Source organism: Myotis nattereri (genome assembly GCF_964212035.1).
Source record: "Myotis nattereri genome assembly, chromosome: 3".
Classification (NCBI taxonomy): domain Eukaryota; kingdom Metazoa; phylum Chordata; class Mammalia; order Chiroptera; family Vespertilionidae; genus Myotis; species Myotis nattereri.
The window spans coordinates 28930646-28953356 of NC_138077.1; the positions used below are offsets into that span (position 1 = coordinate 28930646).

The 22711-nt window shown below is 38.7% G+C and overlaps 1 protein-coding gene across 1 annotated transcript in view; it reads right to left on the minus strand.

Moving 5' to 3' along the window:
• WDR49 (WD repeat domain 49) overlaps window positions 1–22711 on the minus strand; it is a gene marked incomplete at both ends in the record, with an annotated part of 111060 nt that overhangs the window by 83820 nt on the left and 4529 nt on the right. The window contains one exon of the mRNA XM_081085958.1: window positions 1280–1720. Within this exon, the coding sequence (XP_080942084.1) occupies window positions 1280–1720 (441 nt within the window). The remainder of the gene's footprint in view (window positions 1–1279; window positions 1721–22711) is intronic.

The window sequence follows — 22711 nt, forward strand, 5'->3', positions numbered from 1 at the left end:
TACCACTCTCTCTAAAAAAAATCAATGGAAAAATATCCTTGGGTAAGTGTTAAAAAAAAAAGAAGAAGAAGAAGAAGAAAATACCATGAACAATTAGATGGCAACAAATAACTTCAATTAAATGAACAAATTCATAGAAATACAAAAATTACCTAAACTAACTCAAAAGGCATAAAAAACTCAGCAGACACACAATAAAATTCTAAATTAGTAACCAAAAAAAATTCTAGTCCCAGATGCTTCACTAATAAATTCCACAAACATTTAAAGAATCAACACTAATCCTTCTAAATCTCTTCCCCCAAAAAATAGAAGTGGAGGAAACACTTCTGAAATCATTTTATAAAACCAATATTATCGTAATACCAAACCACACAGAGGAGAAAATGTGTAGAAAAAAGAGACATAGCAAATATTCACAATGTTTGAAACTTATTTGGATCTTGGTTCAAACTGTCAAACAATAAACTATTAAAAACAATAAGACAAGGAAATATGTACATGACTGGATATTTAATGATATTAATGAATTATTGCTATTTATATTAAATGTAGAGTGGTGTTTTGGTTATACTAAAAAGAGACACATTTTAAAAATACCAAATATTCACAGATTAAATGATTGATTGTTTTGGATTTCAAAATGGGAGGTATAGATGAAACAAGATTGCAAATGAATTATGAATTGAAAAATGGTTAAGGGTGAATATTGGTTCTTAATACTATTATTCATGCTCGTGTGTGAGTTTAAAATTTTTAAAGTGAAATTTACCATCTACTTAATATAAAATACTAAGAACATGAATTCTTTAAGCTGCATCCTCTCACAAACCGATTTTCCTTTCAGTATGTTACCTTGCTCGTAGGCATGGTTATAGAAAGATATTTGGACTGAGTGGACCCTACACATCAGAATTAAGAAACTGATTAGTACAGTGGTCAAAATCATCAAAATGAGACAAGCAGTTTCCTGTCATTGCACTCAGCTGTGCCACGCATTGTATAGCCTCTCAGTTCTGCATATAATGCAGCATGACCACAGTGGAGACAAAGCCAAGCATCTGAATCATCAGCCGTGTCATTTAAAGGCACACAAGAGAACAGCTTGGAAAACAGAGTAGCTCCCTTGGCTCTACTTGTATTCCCTCCAGGTCAGGTTAGAGGCACAAAAGAGTAATGCTCTGTTGCTGCTAGTGTTACACTTGATATTGATCTGGAACCCTGTCCCATCATGTGTCCCCTTATACAAGCAATAAATTCATGTATAAAGACTTTGTACCTTGTTTACATTTTCCAGAGAAACCAGACTTGTCACCCACAGGTGTTTAAGCTTGGTGGCATCTGAAGTGATGGGGAATGTTTGTTGCAGCTTTAAATTCTCTCCCCAGATTCCTAATAAACCTTCCTCACTGATGGTCAGATAACGACTTGAATTCTTTAAGAAAATGACTTTTTGAATGGTGTCCTTGTGTTTCACTGGGAGGAACTTAAGGTCTTTCCACTGGGGAACCGCAGTCGCCTTTGCTCGTTCGTCGTTTTCATAAAGTGTTAACAGCATAAATGAAGTCAGCTTGTCCCAGGTAATGAAGCCATCTTGGGCCACATCCACTTTGTCAAAGAGCTTCCCATATTCTTCCTTAGTGCCCCAACCAACAATCTCTGTCATCCTCTGCATAAACTCTTCTCGAGACATAGGGATGGTTTGACCTGGCTCTAGGGGCTAGAAATTGGGATAAAAAGAAGACAGCAGTGAAAACATCCTAAGTACCAGAGTGTTGTGCTACACCCACCCCCAAGGTGGATCTAATCAGTGATTCTTCCAAGATGCAAAGAAAAATGTCGTGTACTTTCTACTTAAGTGACTTGGGGTAGAGGAGCAAATAACTGATAGTGCTATAAGCAGACATCCTCAATAACATGTGTCCCTGTAAGTGGAAGAGGGAGGCAGGAGAGTCAGAGATTAGATATGATGATGGAAATGGGGGTCAGAGTGATGCAGGGCTGTGTATTAGGGACTGTGGGCAGCTTCTAGAAGTTGAAAAAGGCAAAGAAACAGGTTGTCCCCTAGAGCCTATAGAAGAAAGACAAGTCTGACATCACCTTGATTTTAGCCCCATTTTGAAACTCCTGACCTCTGGAACTGTGAGAGAATAGAGTTGTGTACTTTAAGCTACTAAACTCATGATAATTGGTTATAACATCCATAGTAAATTAATTCAGTAATTTACAGAAAATGGGTGAATCCCTGAAGAAAGTTTAGCACAACCAGTAAAATGATACAACAGTGGAACTTTAATCCAAGGGCAAGTAGTCCACTTCCATAAATACACACAAAGAACAGTAAACACATATACAGTTGACTTTTGTTATTCATGTTAGTTATGTTTTATGAAGTCTCCACAAACACTAAATCAGCAGATATTCAACCATTGATTCTAGGGGAAATACATGGTTAGGCTTCTTTGAGCCTCTGGTCACAGTATTTTCATCAACTGATCAATTCATAATTTTGTTTTATGTGTGTTTCTGCTGAAAGAAACCTTATTTAATCTATATTATTAATTCACTAACATTGAATTCATGGCCAACAGCACCATAACTCATGACTGAATGAAATTTATCTAGCACAGGTATTTTCTTCATAAGGCACATCACAGCCTTCTTGCATTTAGAAACACTAGATAGCACTTCAGCACTGCTCTTAGGGGCTATATAAAGAGTGAAATAACCAACAAAAAGCACAAAATGCAAAAAACTTGGCACTAAGTACACCACAAGTAGGATTCTTGTTTATGGTAACAGAATTGAAATAAGAAGGCAGAGTACAGTATTATCTTCTTTGACTCAGCCTGGAGTATGTACATTGGAAGTTTTTTGTTATTCTTCATATGTCTGTGAATGTTCATAAAATTGCCTTAAGTATTGATTTTGACATTACAAATAAGTTTTAGCAAGTAGGCAAATTCACAAATACAGAATTCATGAATAATAAAAATCATCCATATTTCAAGAAAGTACATAGCTTAATATTGGTAGGTTGTTTAGTGTATTGAGACTCATGATGAGAGAATCTACTTTTCCTATTAGTTCAGAGTCAAAAAGTAAGGGTTGACAGTTAGCTCTGGGAGGCAGCCTATTATAGAGCAGGTCAAACAATTGTAGATTTAATCCTGACTCCATCAGAAATTGGGGAACTATTGGGAGGCTACATCACTGCTGAACCTTAATTTCCCCATCTATAAAATGAATATGGCAATATCAGTCACAAGAAATTGTTATAAAGATTAACAGACATATCAATAGATGCATAAAAAGTGTTTGACAAAATTCAATACCCATTCATGATAAAAATTCTCAGTAAGCCGAAACCGGTTTGGCTCAGTGGATAGAGCGTCGGCCTGTGGACTGAAAGGTCCCAGGTTAGATTCCGGTCAAGGGGATGTACCTGGGTTGCGGGCATATCCCCAGTAGGAGATGTGCAGGAGGCAGCTGATCAATGTTTCTCTCTCATCGATGTTTCTAACTCTCTATCTCTCTCCCTTCCTCTCTGTAAAAAATCAATAAAATATATTTTAAAAAAAAATTCTCAGTAAACTAAGAATAAAAGAAAACTTCCTCAACTTGATAAATAATATCTGCAAAAAACATACAATATGCATAATGGTGAGAAACTTTAAGTTTTTTTACTAAGATCAAGTACAAGGCAAGAATGTCCACTCTCATCATTGGTCTTCAACATCATACTGTAAGCTCACTTAATACAATAAAAAGATGCCATGGCCATCTATGTAGAATGTCTGAAAGAATCAACAAACTCCTGAAACTACTGAGTGATTACAGCAAGGTTGTAGGATATAAAACTAATATACAAAAGCCAATGGCTTTGAATAAATGGAATGAATAAGCAATGAACAAATGGAATTTGATATTAAAACCATAATACCATTTACATTACCATCCACAAAAATAAAACATGTATAAATCTAACAAAATACATATGTACAAGATCTATCTGATAAAAACTACAAACTTTTGATTAAGAAATCAAGAAGAACTAAGTAAATGGAGAATACCTGTTCAAGAACAGGAAGATTCAAAATAATCCAAAGATTCCATGAAATCCCAATCAAAATCCCAGAAACGTATTTTGTGGATAAAAAACCTGATTCTAAAGTTTATATGGAAAGGCAAAAGACCCCGACAAGCTAATAAAATATTGAAGGACAAGAACAAAGATGGAGGACTGACTCTGCTCAACTTCTAGACTTACTATAAAGTTATAGTAACCAAGACAGTCTGGTATTGGCATAAGAATCGACAAATAGAAGACCTTATCTTCTCTAACTAAGGACACTTGAGAACAAATGGTTTATACCTCTTCTCCCTAAGCAGGGAATACATAGCTTAAATCATCATAGTTGGGGAGATAAAAAACAGAGACCCAATTAATGCCACTTGTGCTAGCTAAAACCAAGGACAGATAAAGTAAGGGTAACAAATAACAAAAACCTATTTAGAGCCAGACAGATCAAAGATAAAAGTAAAACAGTAAAGGGGACCAAAGAAAAATCCCAAACTCCCCAATTTTATTATCATGTTAAAAACACACCTGGAAAGCTGATGAATATTCTACTGAAACCCTCCCCTAAGATTCTCACCCACAGAAAAAAGATAAAAACTTTCAAGACAAAGACCCAGTGTGGTCTTGCTTTAAAGCATGCCCATATGCCTTTCCTGGCCTGAACTTTTTACTTTCTCCTAATTCTAAGAGTCTCCTGAGACTTGGAACTAGGAGAGCAATGGGCAATGACAGCTTGTCCTGGGCTTACCCCCTGACTCTGTCTGCAAGGCCCCTTTTTTCTCTAACTTTCCAGCTAACAGCAGCCCCACCTTGGCTCACTTTTGTCACTGTGACCTCCACTTCCCAGTGAACTAACAGCATCACTTCTTTCCTATAATGTTTCCAAGAAGCCAAAGCAGAGCACCACCTAGGTTCTCTCCTGTTGCTTCTTCTACCCTAAGTCTTTCCTTTGTTTCATGTCCTCAGCTTTAAAAGTATACAAGCATCGAACAGATCGTCCAACCTCAGAGGGAAGGCAGGGAGGAAGAGTGGGTACGAGATCAACCAAAGGACTTGTATGCATGCATATGATGAGCATAACCAATGGACACAGATAGTAGGGGGGTGAGGGTATGTGCTGGTGGGTGGGAGCAGCTGAGGAGAGGTCAGTGGGGGGAAAAAAACATATGTAATACTTTAAACAATAAATAATTTTAAAAAATATCCTCATAATCACCTGGACTTGTGTTGTGAAATCTTTCCTGCACCAAGTCAAGAACCCACACACTATAGGCCAGCCTGAAGCCGACTGACTCTGGCCCAGTCCCCATCCAGTCACAAACTAATGTTTGACAAAGGAGAAAATACAATGACAAAAAGATAATATTTTTAACAAATGCTGTTGGGATAACTGAACATCCACGTCAGGGGTCCTCAAACTACGGCCCGCGGGCCATATGCGGCCCGCCGAAAACATTTATCTGGCCCGCCGGGTGTTTTTGCCGCCGCTGCCTGTTGCTTAGCAGCTAACTAGTTTTTTTAAAACTGTAGTCTGGCCCTCCAACAGTCTGAGGGACAGTGAACTGGCCCCCTGTTTAAAAACTTCAAGGACCCCTGATCCACATGATAAAAAAAATGAATCTAGACAAAGACCTTATGTCCTTTACAAAAATTAATTTAAAATGAATCACAAACCTAAATATAAAACAGAAAACAATAAAACTCCTGGAAGAGAACATAGAAGCAAACCTAGATGATCAGTGACTGTGGTGATGACTTTTTAGATGCAATATAACAGGAGGCATGAATCATGAAAGAAATAATTAATAATCTGGACTTCATTAAAATTAGAAAACTTCTGCTCTGTAAAATATAATGTCAAGAGAATGAGAAGACAATCATAGACTAAGAGAAAATATTTTCAAAAGATATATCTGATAAAGAACTGATCCAAAATATGAAGAATTCTTAAATTTCAACAATAAGAAAAACAAATCTATTAAAAAGTAGGCCAAAGACCTTAATATATCTCCTCAGCAGTGGCCAGATTATTATGACCACCTGACATTTGTAGGCAAATTAGCCTTACACTGCATCATATGGAATATGGAAGCCGAAGGCCTGTTCGAACACCTTTGCTGTCTGCAGTTACCAAGATAAAACGTCTCCAATTCACACAGGAACACAAGGATTGGACAGTCAAGCATTGGAAAAAAGTCATGTGGTCCGATGAATCACGTTTCCAGTTGTATCATGCAGATGGCAGAGTGAGAATTTGGCAGAAACAGCATGAAAGCATGCACCCCACATGCATGAGTACAACCCTTCAAGCTGGTGGGGGCAGTGTTATGGTTTGGGGCATGTTTTCCTGGCATGATTTGGGCCCTTTAATTCATGTGTAACAACATCTGAATAGCACAACATACCTAAGTATCCTTGCTGATCAACTTCATCCTATCATGTTGATGGCATATCCCAATGGAGATGGCTTCTTCCAACAAGACAATGCACTATGCCATGGTGCTCGTATTGTGCAGGAGTGGTTTCAAGAACATGAGAGAGACTTTACCTTGCTTAGGTGACCCCCAGAATCACCAGATCTCAATCCAATGGAGCATTTGTGGGACGAAGTTAAAAGAGCCATCAGGCAGCTGGTTCCACAACCATCAAATCTCACAGAGCTGGACAGTGCTATTCATCAGGCATGGTGTCAGATTCCTCGTATCACCTTTCAACATCTCATGGAGTCAATGCCAAGAAGAATCGCCGCATTATTGAAGGCCAAAGGTGGCCCAACGAAGTACTGATGGGGTGGTCATAATAATCTGGCCACTCAATATATACATGGGTGTTAAAGGCTGTTAAATCGCGTTGTTTACCCATATCTTGAGAAAAAAAATCACTTTTACTACTGTCGTGGTAAACAACCTGCTTCCCTGTTTATAAAAGTCCAGCCCTCTAGCAACTTCATCGCGAATTATAGCTAATTTGCCTACAAACATCAGGTGGTCATAATAATCTGGCCACTCAGTGTATACCGAAGGGAGCTGAAAACCTACATCCACACAAAAATTAGCATATAGATGTTTACAACAGCTTTAATTATAACTGACAATACTTGGAAGCAACCAAAATGTCATTCAGAAGGTGAGTGGATAAATAAATGATGGTACTTCCATAAAATAGAGTATTATTCCATGCTAAAAAGAAATGAACTATCAAGTCATGAAAAGATACAGAGGAAACTTAAATACATATTGCTAAGTGAAAGAAGCCAATCTGCAAAGGTTACATGCTGTATGATTCCAACTACATGACATTCTAGAAAAGGCAAAACTAGAAACAATAAAAAAAATATTGGCAGAGCACAGAGCATTTTCAAGGCAGTGAAACTACTCCATTGAATATCATAATGATGGTACCTGTCATTATCCATTTGTCCAAATTCATAGAACGTACACCAAGAATGAACCCTAATGTAAACTTTGGACTTTGGGTGCTTACATACGATGTGTCTGGGTAGCTTCATCAATTGTAACAAATGCACTACTCCGGAGGGAGATGCTGATAATGAGGGAGTTTATGCGTTTTTTGGGTTGGGGATATAAGGGTAACATCTGTATTTTCCCCTTAATTTTGTTGTGAACCTAAAATTCCTCAAGAAATATAAAATCGTAATACAAAAAGGTTAACTGAGATATGTGAGAAAGGACTATGTAATCAAGTATTTAACAGAAGTTAATCTAGGCCTTTAATTAAATTAACTTCCTGAGAAATAATTGGTATCTAGCCCCTTGCACTACTCAGAAGTCCATTATCTTATCTTTCTTAAATTATTTTTAGTCTAAAAAGCTTAGATACATGGAAATTTTTCAGTGACCCAGATTTTAAGTGTAGAGAAAGAAATCTGATCCTAAAAACACTCCATCTGAGACAAAACTGTAAACTGCTTGTGAAAACTAAGTCAAGGGTGATCTTTTATTTTAAATTATATTACATTACATCAATCAACTTCATATCTATGTTAGTATTCCATTAAAAAACATTTTAAAGCTGAAACTCAGAATATGTTCTTGTTATAAACTAATAATTTATTTTTATTTCTAAGAACAAGAAACTGTTCAGACTGACAAATATCAAAACAATATTTTTTATATTCTGAAATATGAAATTGGAACTAGACCATAAACAAAGAATAAAACAAATTTTCTTCCCCAAAATGAGTTAAATCATGAAAATAATTTTCTGCACATTGATAATGCCAATATGCACTGGGAAGATTTGATAAGTACGCCCAACTTGAAGAAATTTGACAGAAAAGTAAATTCTAGCATATACCTGACAATTCCGTTATTGACTGTTCACTCATGAGCTTTTGTTGTTTGAAGTTTGAAAATAAAACCAGGATTTTGGCATAGCTTTAGGTAAAATTTAGAATTTGCCTTTACTAAAAAAGCCTGCATAAACAAGAACCATTATGCCTTGATCAATAAGTATGTGGTTTGTGTTTATCAATTCCATGTCACTTTAATAAATTAGTTAAATATACAATTAAAGTATGTGATCTTTTATACAAACTTTATAGCACAAATGCATTAAGTTGTTATTTTGTCAGTGGTTCCCTTTTATGTTCTGGGACTAGGATTACTTCATTCATTCTGCTGTATTATATATCTACACTAATAAAAGAGAAAAATGGTAATTGGCGTACGGCGATACCCTTTTCATTGGCTAATCAGGGCTATATGCAAATTAACTGCCAACTAAGATTGGCAGTTAACTGCCAACTAAGATTGGAAGTTAACTGCCAACAAGATGGCAGCTAATTTGCATATGTAGGCACAATGCAGGGAGGCGAAAGGGAAAGCAGGAAGAAGCCCCCTGCCACTGACAGTGATCTGAAACCCAGGGGGGAGCTAAGAGCTGGGGGGCAGGGCAAAGGCGGCCCTAGGGCCGCCTTTGCCCTGCCCCCCAGCCATGATCAGAGAATCAGGCGCCTTTGCTGCCCTGGCCAGTGATAGCAGGAAGTAGGGGTGGAGCCAGCGATGGGAGCTGGGCACGGTCGAAGCTGGCAGTCCCAGGAGCTAGGGGTCCCTTGCCTGGGTCTAAAGCGAAGCCCACGATCGCGGTGGCCCCCGCTGCCACTGCAGGTCCCCGCTGCCCGGGCCGGACGCCTAGGCCAGAGGCGTTAGGCCTGGGCAGGAGCAGAGCCTGCAACTGCGGGGAGCTGGGGGTCCCCTGCCCAGGCCTGACACCTCTGCCGGAGGCCTCAGGCCTGGTCAAGGGGCCGATCTGGTGATTGGTGATCGGAGGGTGATGAGGGTCAACTCCTCTGGCTGAGGCATCAGGCCTGGGTGGGGGGCGGAGCCGGGGATTGGGGGGATATGATTGTCCCCTTGCCCAGGCCTGAAGTCTGGGTCAGAGGCGTCAGGCTTGGGCGGGGGGTGGAGCAAGCGATCAGAGGGAGATGGGGGTCCCCTGCCCAGGCATAATTCCTGGGCCAGAGGCCTCAGGCCTGGGCGGGGTCCAGAGCCAGTGATCGGGGGGAGATGGGGGTCCCCTGTCCAAGCCTGACACCTCTGGCGGAGGCGTCAGGCCTGGGCAAGGGGCCGATCAGGCGATCGGAGGGTGATGGGGGTCAACGCCTGAGGGCTCCCAGTATGTGAGAGGGGGCAGGCTGGGCTGAGGGACACTCCCCCACACACACACACCCAGTGCACGAATTTCGTGCACCGGGCCCCTAGTATATATATAATATGTGATATATATATATATATGTATATATATATATGTGATATATATATATGTGTGATATATATATATGATATATATATATATCACAAGCTGTGGTAAGGAGATTGTGTGGTTGTATGGTTGCCTCCGCCTCAGTTACTGCACCTCTAAATAGGGATATAATAAGTAGCTCTGAGGGCTAGTTGGTAATTCACTGTATGTATGGTATATGATATGGGATCATTTTTGTGAGTATAGCACATTTATATTCAAGAAGGGGTAATTCTCTGTTAACGTATTTACAGTAAAGACTGAGACTGTAAAGTCATGAGAGCAATGACTCTTCTCTGAGGATTTAAGCTAAATTCATTTGTGTGTGTGCGCGCGTGTGTGTGTGCGCGTGCGTGTGTGTGTGTGCGTGTGTGTGCGTGTGTGTGTGTGTGCGTGTGTGTGTGCGTGTGTGTGTGTAAGGCCTCTGGAGTTGTACAGAATTACTAATTTTAATAAACTGATCCATCCTGGCCAGGTAGCTTAGTTGGTTAGAGCATTGCCCTGATACACCAAGGCTGTAGGCTCAATTCCCAGTGAGGTTACATACAAGAATCAACCATGAATGCATAAATAAGTAGAACAATAAATCTCTCTCTCTCTCTCTCTCTCTCTCTCTCTCTCTCTCTCTCTCTCTCTCCTCCTTCCTTTCTCTCTCTAAAATTAACAAATAAAATTTTAAAATAAAAACAAAGTAAACTGATTCTATCTATCAGGGTTGCCTAGCTGCTAACTAGCTGGTTCTAAGAGACTTCTCAGTGGGGCAGAAGAATATGTGTAGGAGAATCTACAACAGGATTATGTGAAGCCCTATGTCTACAAGCATTGCCATCCTGATAGCAGATGCTAGATTTGAGCATACCATGAAACAGAAACTGTGTACACTCTGTTTCAGCTGCTCTTTCTCGAGGCACAAGTATAAACTATCCTAAGTGAGCCCAGTGAAAGTAAAGTTGACCTATTCCCAGACACCAAGACCAGTAGACCATTTCATGCATATAAAACCTACATCTCATCACTGGGAGAAATTGTAGTTTCTGTCTTGTCTTGAGCCACTTGTACTGCTGGTTTGTGAACTTTAGGTGAGTTGGAGATTTCTATCTTAACCTTCTTGGCAAAAGCTTACTCCACAGAAAGGAAGGTAAAATAATCCTTCAATCTAAAAATGAGCTTGTGTATACTAGGATTTAGTTGCTACAAACTCTCAACCTGTATTAGATCCAATAGTGTGTGACAAAATAATTTATCTTTGAGCTATCTTTGAATATATAATGAGAGAGAGAGAGAGAGAGAGAGAGAGAGAGAGAGAGAGAGGTGAATCCATTGGCTGCCTCCTGTATATAACCCAACCAGAGATCATACCCACCAAGGTATGTTCCCTGACTCAGTATCGAGCCCGCAACCAGGACCATGCTCCATCCAACTGAGCTACTACAGCCAGGACTGGGTATATATTTTTGTATACTTATAAAGTTATCTACTTAAATAAGTACTAATTTAATACGCTTTGTCTCTTAGAACTCATTTTCTGGTAAAAGTGAAAACTGTGAGATTCATTGGAAAGCATATTCTCATTCAGCCCTTCCTAAGATAATGTTTGTAAATTTATTTTGCTATGTAAGAAAATAATCAGTTATTCCCTCCAGTTTTTCTTGCAAGAATGTCTGGTTGATTTTCTCAGTAGGCACAACTTTAGACCATTAGAAAAGTTTCCTGTCTCCCTGGATCCCTTTCAAAGAATACTCAAAAAAATCATTTCCTTCTGCCTAGAAAGGCTTTTCTTCAGTATAGTCAGTTCTAGTGAGCAGCCCATCTATTAAAAAAAAAAGAAGAAGAAGAAAACTCTGCAAAATTCCCTTCTGAGCTTTGCAAAATTTGGATTTCACTGTAACTTATAGGAAACCTAAGTGCAAACCTTCAAGAATATACCCTTTATAAGAAACTTGTCAGCCCTTTTTTCTTTTTTTAAAATATATATTTTATTGACTGTTTACAGAGAGGAAGGGAGAGGGATAGAGAGTTAGAAACATCGATGAGAGAGAAACATCAATCAGCTGCCTCCTGCACACCTCCCACTGGGGATGTGCCCGCAACCAAGGTACATGCCCTTGACCGGAATCGAACCTGAGACCTTTCAGTCCCCAGGCTGACGCTCTATCCACTGAGCCAAACCAGTCAGGGCAAGCCTATTTTTCTTAAAGGAGAGATCATGTGCTTTCAATTAGCAATGTGCATGTGCCAGTGCATTTCTTAAATTATTTATCTTGCACGAAATAATCTGTTTTTACTATAGAAAAATCCAAGAAATAGATAAGCCCAAATCTAAATCCTCCATAATGCCATCAGTCTTCCAAATTTTTTTCTCCATAAAAATAGAAATGTTGCCCTAACCGGTTTGGCTCAGTGGATAGAGCGTCGGCCTGTGGACTGAAAGGTCCCAGGTTCGATTCCGGTCAAGGGCATGTACCTTGGTTGCGGGCACATCCCCAGTGGGAGGTGTGCAGGAGGCAGCTGATCGATGTGTCTCTCTCATCGATGTTTCTAACTCTCTATCCCTCTCCCTTTCTCTCTGTAAAAAATCAATAAAATATATAAAAAATAGAAATGTCTGTGTGTTATTTACAAAATAGGATCATGGTATATATCTTTGCTGCTTTTCCACTTTAGGCCACATCATGAAGCTATGTCTTGTACAATAAATACTGGTCTTTATCATCATTTTTTAAAAATACTTTATTGATATAAGTGAGAAATTGAGAGGGGGAGAGAGATAGGAACATCAATGATAAGAGAGAAATCATTTATTAGCTGCCTCCTGTATGCCCCCCAATGGGAATCAAGCCTACAGCCCAGGCATGTGCCGTCAGCGGGAATCAAACCACGACCTCCTAGGTCATAGGTCAATGCTCAACCACTGAGCCAGGGCTGGCTGGGCCTTTATCATCATTTTTAATGGTGGCACAATATTCTACAGAGAAGACCTACAATTTACAAACTCCTATTATTTTCAATGTTCCCAATTCTTTGCTGTTTTATGTAAAGCAGCCAGCAACAAACATTCTTACACATACATCTTTGCTCTGTTGCCCAATTATTTCCTGAGAGAAATTTCCTAGAAACAGAATTGCTGAGTCATAGAATTCACACATTCTTAAAGTTTTTGATGTATCTCGCCAAGCCCCACTCTGGAGATGGTTGGACAGATTTACACTTGCTTCAGAAAAATATGAGAGTGCGTACAAAGTTGTGGTTTTCTCATTCTTCATAAAACTCATCAGTTGGTTGCTAAAAAATAGGCCCAGTAAGCCTAAACATGTACATACTTTCTAGTAAAACAGAGCAATACATTCCCAAAGCAGACACTTAATTTTTTCAAAAACCTGCCAACTTTCAGAAATGTTGTTTATGTTTTATCCCCTTAACGTTTTCCTATAGTAATATTTTATAATGAAATGATGAAAGAAAACTTTCTTCTTTTCTCCTACTTGGTAAATAAGGACTTGCCCAAGACAAGAATATAGGTCACAGTTAAAAACTACAGAGAGAGCATAATTCAATTTGATCAGAAATCTGGGTATTTTCTCCTCTGTCAAACCTGACAGTGTGTTTGCATGTCACTGACTAAAGATCACTGCCCTTATCCATTGGTTAGCATTTTCTTCCAGATCCTGAAAAGTAATGTCTAATGAGTTGTAAGACACTTAGAGAAATATTTCCATCTATCCATCTATATATCTATCTATTGTTCCATTCATTAATAAATGTGTATTAAGTATGTACAGCCCACAGGCTAACATGCGGTAGGTTTATTTATTTATTAAACAAATATACATTAAGTGCCCGCTCCATGTCAAACTCTACTGTAAGCTCACAGCACCAGCTTTGAACAAGACAGACAAGGTGTATGCTCTTCAAATACTTATACTTAAGAGGGAAAGCCAGGTGGGCTGGTCATAATGAATGACACATGGGTCAAAGCACCAAGATTATAATAAAGTCACAAGAATCACATTAATTATTGTTTTTCCCCATTTCAAACTGAATTTAACCTTTAACCATGTCAAAAAACATTCCATAAATAGAAATCTTGTGTGGCTCAGAAATCTTTACTTAGTTAGAGAGCTTCTTTTTTTTTCTTTTTTCTCCTGCATTTACTTGAGATCATTAGAATTCGGCAATGTTTCTTTTTCTCTACATGAAAAATCGTTTCTAATAGGATCTCAGAATCTTGTTTTCCCCAGAACCTGCTAGTTTTAACAAGCACTTCACCATAAATAACATTTCTTCTGCCAAATATTTGGCGTGGTTTGGGGGTAATGTTTCGTGACAGCTGAATTAGTATGTGTTATCAACATGCATTCTTTCCTCCATCTCTGTAATTAAATTTAAAATGAACATGCTGCTTTCTCATGCTTCATTCTGTCGCACTTGCCTCAACTTCCCTTGGTTACAAAGCATATTGATAATGAATATGTATTAGTGTTTGCTGTCAAACCCCATGAATGTCTTCTGGAGCAAATTAGATATGTAATTTCAAAACAGAGCCAGCAGTTTATATAATCTCCTGCAATTTTCACCTCCCAATGCACATTCATGAGAGATTGAACAATAGAACAGGAGAGATTAGTTTACCAGCCAAGTTCATATTACTCCTTTTGCTTGCTTGAATAGATTTTAGTTGGTTTTAATTTTCATTTACATTATGATATTGGTGATACAAAAGCTCACCAATATAAACGGAGTTTAAATTTTGTGGCTAACAAAGGCACAGATCTTGAAATCTCTGCACTAAATTTGGAGTTTGGAACTAAACTTTGCCAGTCCAAAATTTCAACAACTAGATTTGCTATCAGTTGGTTAATTAGAATTGAATTGCAACTGCAGGAAAAACAAAAATCAATAAATCTATATTTCACTTTAAATAAAGATAATCTTAATCACCGAAATGTGTAATTGTCCATATCATTTTTCTCTGCCTGTGGACATTTTCAGTTCTCTGCTCTAGACCTAAATGAGTTTATTACTAGCATCTGTTTTGTTGAAGCTAGGAACTTGGGGGCAAGAGCCTGACCAGAGGAATGGTGCAGCCAAGAGACAATTGAGCTTCATTGATCTTCATTTGGAAATATCACTACAGAAGGTTAAACATACACTGTTTTTAAAAACAATTTTAATTGTTGTTGTTTTTAATATTTTAATTGAATTTTGTGGAGGATATTGGTTCACAACACCATACAGGTTTCAAGTGTACAACTCAATACAACATTATCTGCATAGTGCATTGTGCACCTATCGTCCAAAGCAAAGTCTCTTTTCATTCCCAGCCCCCCTCTTTGCCCACCTCCACCCAGCCCCCACCTCCCTTTCCCTCTATCACCACACTGCTCTCTGTGTCTGTGGGTTATGCTTTTATGTTCTTTAGTTAATCCCTTCACCTTCTTTCATCCAGTCCCCCCTGCCTCCCTCCCCTCTGACAGCTCAGTCTGTTCCATGTATCCATGCCTCTGGTTCTATTTTGTTCATCAGTTTATTTTGTTCATCGGATTCTACATATAAGTGAGATCATATGGTACTTGTCTTTCTCTGACTGGCTTATTTCACTGAGCCTAATAATCTCCAGGTCCATCCATGCTGTCACAATAGGTAAGATGCCCTTCTTTTAACAGCTGTATAGTATTCCATTGTATAAATGTACCACAGCTTTTTTGTCTACTCATCTACTGATGGGCACTTGGGCTGTTGTCCTCTTGTTAGAAACCATAAATTGAGTCAAAGAATTTAATGTATCCTGAATTCATGTATTTTAGAGCTGGGAGAACATTTAGAGAATCTACACCAAACTCTTCATTTAAAAGGAAAATACAGAGGCTTCTATTTTTAGCAACAGAGTTGGTGGGGTCTTGTGTCATCATTGGGTATGTTATCCTGGGCAATATGTGAGAAATGTGACATCAAAATGGTACAAATGACAATTATTTCCTTTCTTGTTTTCTTTTAATTCTCAGTAAATTTGGAAAAGTAGTGTTTGGTCTATAGGTCTGGCTACATCGATGCACCACAAATGAATAGCCATAAGCACCTTTGCTTTCCTTCTCTCACCTTTATAACAAGTTTTGTGGTTTCCTTTCCTGTTCCAGTCCTGGCCAAAGCTCAAGGTTAAATTATTTGTTCACAAAAAGCACTCCTCATAACCCTCTCTGATCCCCGTTAAGTTTTATAAGCACCTGTTCCAAAAGCATACAGATAAACTGGAAAAGGCATGAAGCTGTTAGAACTTGTCACAAAATTCAGCACAAAGACCACAGCGTTCAAGAAAACCACATTTTCACGTGTTGACACACAACTTCACTTCCTGTGTTTTGGTGATGACATTGTTGGCTAGCCTCACCCATGAATTCTAACAAGTCAGGTGAAACCACCAAAGAGTCCTCTGTCATTTCCAATTGTGCCTGCTGCAGTGAAATTGGATTTGTCTTCATGCTATTACCTAATGCTGAGGAGAGGGACCTGCCGAGCCTCACTGATTTTCTGCTGCCATCAAAATAGGGTTTTTGATTCCACTAAGGGCATTGGGGCGAAAAATGCTTTGACCCGCTGCCCGTGTTCAGTAGGTGATGAATTGACCGAGGCTGCTGAATGCCCTGTGCACTATGTAATAGAGTTATAAATTAAGCTTTACCTGTTTGCCTTCTCACAGTCTTCATTGAAATGCCTTTAGAGAGGAAAATATAATTTTTAAAAAGCAATGGGTTATTCTTATCTTTTCCTTCTATTCTTCCATTCTTTCTCTGCATTGATTTCATTGTAGGAATTGTTGATTATTTGCTGAATACACATTAATTCCAAGTTACCAAGACACGGTGCCTGTGTGTTAGTAATGTAGCATGCTTGTTTTGTTAATGAAGCCTTTATCCTAGTTCTTAAAGCAACATCCCAAAGAGAGGTTGTCTTGTGGGAGCCATGCCATACAATGGGCTGGAGAGCTGACAATCTACCCCCTGAGCCCTAGCTCTGTCTGCCCCATGGGTAATTCAATTAAACGTTTTGAGCTTCATTCTCCCTATGTGTAAATGGGAAATAAAAATGTCTGCTCTGACTACATTCCAGGTTGGTGAGAGGATCAAACATCAAAATACTTACAGAAGTGCTTTATAAAATCTTACCATACTTGAAAAAAATTAAATTTGTATTCATCATTTTACCTCCACTGATTTCCAGAAAGAGTTCTAGTTCAGTTATAACAGAAGGCTCATAGGCAATAGGACCATTAAAGCCAAGATAAAAGAACAAGAGTCATATAATGAAAATAACAGATAATTGTCCCAGAAAAATCTATGCTAAAAATAGTTCTATCAGTTGAACACTAAATTTAGCTTTTTAACTTCTTGGCACCTAAGGCAGAACACAAAACACCATTAGGCACATGACTCTCCTTAATTTTCAAAATAAAGCATGTTGGTTTATTAGGGGAGAAGAAAATGTTCCTATCATTAAACGCTAAGAGTTGTGGGTGAAACTGCTTTCTGGGCAAACACCTGTCTACAATTTCCAGTCACCCTTGCAATTGAGATGTGAGTTTGGCCCATAAAAACTCCCCCATGTGTTGCTTCATGTTCCCCTACTCCATGCTAGCTTGATGCATGGCAAGTGTGGAAAGTAGAGGTTGAAAGGAGCCTGCGTACCTGAATGTCTACTTGGAGCTGCCCATCAATTAGAAATACTTGCTTTCTCCTTTCAAACATGATAGAGAAAGAAACCTCTATCATGTTTGAGCTGTTTTATCTGGTTTGTACACTCTATAAAAATTAAGGTTTTCTAATTTGGAAGTTTGTTGGATAACATAATACACAGAGTTTTTCTTGGCGGGGTTGGGGAGGCTTTACGAATTTGTGTGCCATCCTTGAGCAGGAACCATGCTAACCTTCCCTGTATTGTTCCAATTTTAGTAAACGCACTGCCGAAGCAAGCAGCAGTCTTTACCTGTAAGTTTTATTTAATTTTTTGAAATTGTTCTGGACTGTCTTATATTTTATCAGAGAGGAGCAAAATCTAAAGGTTTTAAGCAAAGGGAATAAAACAAGAATGGGTGATTTTGTTTATGTGTTTGATTCCTGGGGTAGAAAGAAAAGAAGCAAGAGATGAGAATACTTGTAGTACATGAGACACATCCAGGAAGCCCTGTCCATTTGGGTAACTTGATAGCAAAGATACAATGGACAATGAGAAGATAAGAGAAGACTGTTACTTAATGAATTGGGAGGAATTCTGAGAGTTTAGAAAAAAGGACAAATAATGGAGGGATAGAAAAGGACTAAATTTCATTTTCTTTTCTTGTTAATTCCCACCCAAGGATATTTTTCATTGATTTTTTAGAGAGCAGGAAGGGAGGGGGAGACACACAGAGAGAAAAACATCGATATGAGAGAGACACATCAATTGGTTGCTCCCGCAAGCGCCCAGACCAGGGCTAGGGATGGAGTCTGAAACCAAAATATGTCCCCTTGACTGGAATCGAACCTGGGACCCTTCAGTCCACAAGTCAATGCTCTATCCACTGCGCCAAACTAGCTAGGACAAATCTGATTTTCTTGATCCCCTTGGAGCCTTGCCTGCCTGGCAGGGTGTCAGAACCTCGGCAGTGATCTGTTGGAACAAAGAAGCATTGCTGATAGGCCCTGCTGTAGAACCTGTCTGCAGCCATCTTTAGAATTTTATAAAAAGACAACCAAGCATGAGGATATCATACAGTCCGTGGATTTATTCATTTTATTACACCTCAAGCACAATTCTCAGACAAGCACAATGGCCTACTAAACTTCTTGGGTCCTTTGAGATGAAGTTAGCACAAGTGTATTGTGTTTAGATGCCACTCACCCCCAAGACAAGTTTGTTCTGAGCACCCTCCCTGAACATCTCTGGGGACTTCCTGATCAGGGTTTTACTATGCCTTTCCCACCCCGAATTTACCAGCTTTTTGGCCCTTTCTACTTTGAGTATAAACAGCCCACCACCTTTTATAGGTCATTCAGGAGATTTTGTTTCTAGTTATTTAAATCTAAAGATTTAGCAGCACTTGGTCAAATGGCAGCATGGAGTAGACAGCATAGGACCAGCCCTTGGCTTTGGGCCCATCACCTGAGCCAGAACAGATGCTCCAGCAGATGATACAGTCCAGGGTTGTTGTTGCTGACAGAGCAGGTCAGGACCCAATCCAGTGAGTCTAGCAAAATGGGAAAACTACAGTCCCAGGCCAAATAGGCAGCAGGACATCTAGGACCAAAGATCAGAATGCCCTACCATGTAGAGGTCAACAGTGAGGAGTTACAAAAAAACAACAACACACACACAAATACTCAAACACCTTCAGAGCTATACTCTGGGAAGAAACTCAATATATGTCAGGTTTCAATGAGACTTTTCCAGCATCCCATTTCCCTTGGCCCTTAATTTCTGCTTCTCAGCATTCCTATAAAATCAGCAAGCCACAGCCATTCTTCCTTACACAATAGCTGGCTTTTGAACTATCTAAGAAAATGTAAAATATGGTTCACATCAAAATAATATGAATATCCAGAGACCATGCCATTTCTCTAAGCATTATAGGTGCTACAGGAAAGTTTGAGTAACAGCCATTTTATCATTCTATGATTAATACAAGTTTCCCTCTCTTCAAGCTGACATATGGCTTTTTGGACACTATTACTTGAAAGAAAATGAAATTCACAGGTAATTTTTCTAGTACTTCTACCCACGTAACATTTTTGTTCTAAAGAAGAGGATCAAGACATCAATTAAAATAATTTGAGTGTTAATAAAATATAAAGTAGGAGATGGGAAATGATGCTTTTGTACTCTTCCATGTGAACTTATGTCTTTGCAAAGTTTATTACCCCCCACTTCCTATCACAACTAAAAGGAATATAGAAACATCATTGTGAGCATTATTAGAAGTGTAATTGCCTTTAGGAAATATGTGAATCAAGACATTAGAACCCAGCCGTTGCAGATCATTAGTTAAGCTTTGACCCATGAACCAAGAGGTCATGGTTTGATTCCCAGTCAGGGCACATGCCCAGGTTGTAGGCTCAATCCCCAATAGGGAGCATGCAGGAGGCAGCCAATCAATGATTCTTTCTCATAATTGATGTTTCTATCCCTCTCTCCATCTCCCTTCCTCTCTCTAAAATTAATACAAACATTTAAAAAAAAAAAAGGAATCAATACATTAGAGACCATGTGGTTCAACCTCTACTCACTGAACTTGTAATAGCTATTAATTAAGCACTTATTCTTTCAACTCCTCTCCAGACAGTGTCTCACTTAGTCCTCACAACAATCCTATTATCCCCATGTCAGAAATAAAGGAAACAGGCTCAAAAAGGTTAAGTGATTTGCAGAGTCACATGATACATAGTGGCAAAACTGGAATTCAAACAATAAGTGATTGTAACTCATTTGTACCATCTTGCAATAAGCATTACTTACTTTATTACTAAATGTTACTGCCAAGATTTATATGACATGTAATATTTCATTTGGAAATATGTGTGAAATATTTGCTCCACAATTGAAAGACCCAATTTCCCATTCCCCCCCACCCCAGGCCTTTTTTTTTTTTTGCATAAAGTATTAAAAGGGTATTACATATGTGTCCTTTCCCCCCCCCCCGCCCTTGACAGTCCCCTAGCCTCCCCTACCCCCCAGTGTCTTATGTCCATTGGTTATGCTTATATGCATGCATACAAGTCCTTCGGTTGGTCTCTTAAACCCCCTCCCTCCTGCCCCCCAACCCTCCCCGGCCTTCCCGCTGCAGTTTGACAATCTGTTTGAGGCAGCTCTGCCTCTGTATCTATTATTGTTCAAAAGTTTATAATGGTCTCTATTATCCATGAATGAGTGAGATCATGTGGTATTTTTCCTTCATTGACTGGTTTATTATAAGCATCACCACTGCCAAGTAAGGAGATGGACATTATCTAATGTCTGACAATTCTTCAGACCACATAAGCAAACAGAAAAAAAAGGATAAAAAGATAAAGGGATCTAGTGTCAGAATTGTGGCTGTAGAATCTGTCTACCATCATCTTTAGAATTTTATAAAGATAATCAAGCAAACAAATTGAGAGACAAAAATCACATAATCATATCAATTGATGCAGAAAAAGCATTTGACAAAATCCAACACTCTTTCTTGATAAAAACTCTCAGCAAAGTGGGTATAGGGGGATCATACCTCAACATAATAAAAGCCATATATGACAAACCCACAGCCAAAATCATACTCAATGAGCAAAATCTAAACTCATTTCCCATGAGAACGGGAACAAGACAGGGATGCCCACATTCGCCACTACTGTTTGATATAGTACTGGAAGTGCTAGCCATAGTGATCAGACAAGAAGAAGAAATAAAAGGCAGCCAAATTGGAAAGAAGTAAAACTGTCCTTATTCACAGATGACATGATACTCTTATACAAAACCCCAAAGACTCCATCAAAAAACTACTAGACCTAATAAATGAATTTGGCAATGTAGCAGGATACAAAATTAACACCCAAAAATCTATGGCGTTTTTATACACCAATAATGAATTCACAGAAAGAGAAATGAAAAAAAAAATCCCATTTACCATTGCACCAAAAAATTAAGATACCTAAGAATAAGCTTAACTAAAGAGGTAAAAGACCTGTACTCAGAAAACTACAGGACATTGAAAAAAGAGATAGAGGAAGACATAAACAAATGGAAGAATATACCATGTTCATGGATTGGTAGAATCAACATCATTAAAATGTCCATACTACCCAAAGCAATCTACAGATTCAGTGCAACCCCATTAAAATACCAACGGCATACTTCAAAGATCTAGAACAAACTCTCCAAAAATTTATCTGGAATAAAAAAAAGACCCTGAATAGCCACAGCAATCCTGAGAAAGAAGAACAAAGTTGGAGGGATCACAATACCAGATATCAAGCTGTATTACCAAGCCACGGTTCTCCAAACTGCCTGGTACTGGCACAAGAACAGACATATAATGGAACAGAACAGAGAACCCAGAAATCGACCCAAGACATTATGCTCAATTAATATTTGACAAAGGAGGCAAGAGTATACAATGGAGTCAAGACAGTCTTTTCAATAAAAGGTGTTGGGAAATTTGGTCAGATACATGCAAAAAAAATAAAAGTAGATCACCAACTTACACCATACACAAAAACAAACTCAAAATGGCTAAAGGACTTAAATGTAAGACAGGAAACAATAAAAATCCTACAAGACTCCATAGGCAGCAAAATAGTAGACATATGTTGTAGCAATATCTTTACAGACACAGCTCCTAGGGCACTGGAGACTAAGGAGAAAATAAACAAATGGGATTACATCAAAATAAAAAGCTTCTGCAGAGCAAAAGAAACCATCAACAAAACAACAAGAAAGCCACTGCATGGGAGAACATATTTGCCAATGATATTTCAGATAAGGGTTTAATCTCCAAAATTTACAGGGAACTCATACAACTTAACAAAAGGAAGATAAACGATCCAACCAAAAAATGAGCTAAGGACCTAAATAGACACTTTTTGAAAGAGGACATACAAAAGGCTGAGAGACGTATGAATACCTGCTCAAAGTAACTAATCATACAAGAGATGCAAATCAAAACAACAATGAGATACCATCTCACACCTGTCGGAATGGCTATCATCAACAAATCAACAAACAAGTGCTGGAGAGGATGTGGAGAAAAAGGAACACTCGTGCACTGCTGGTGGGAATGCAGACTGGTGCAGCCACTCTGGAAAACAGTATGGAGTTTCCTCAAAAAGTTAAAAATGGAACTCCTGTTTGACCTAGTAATCCCACTTC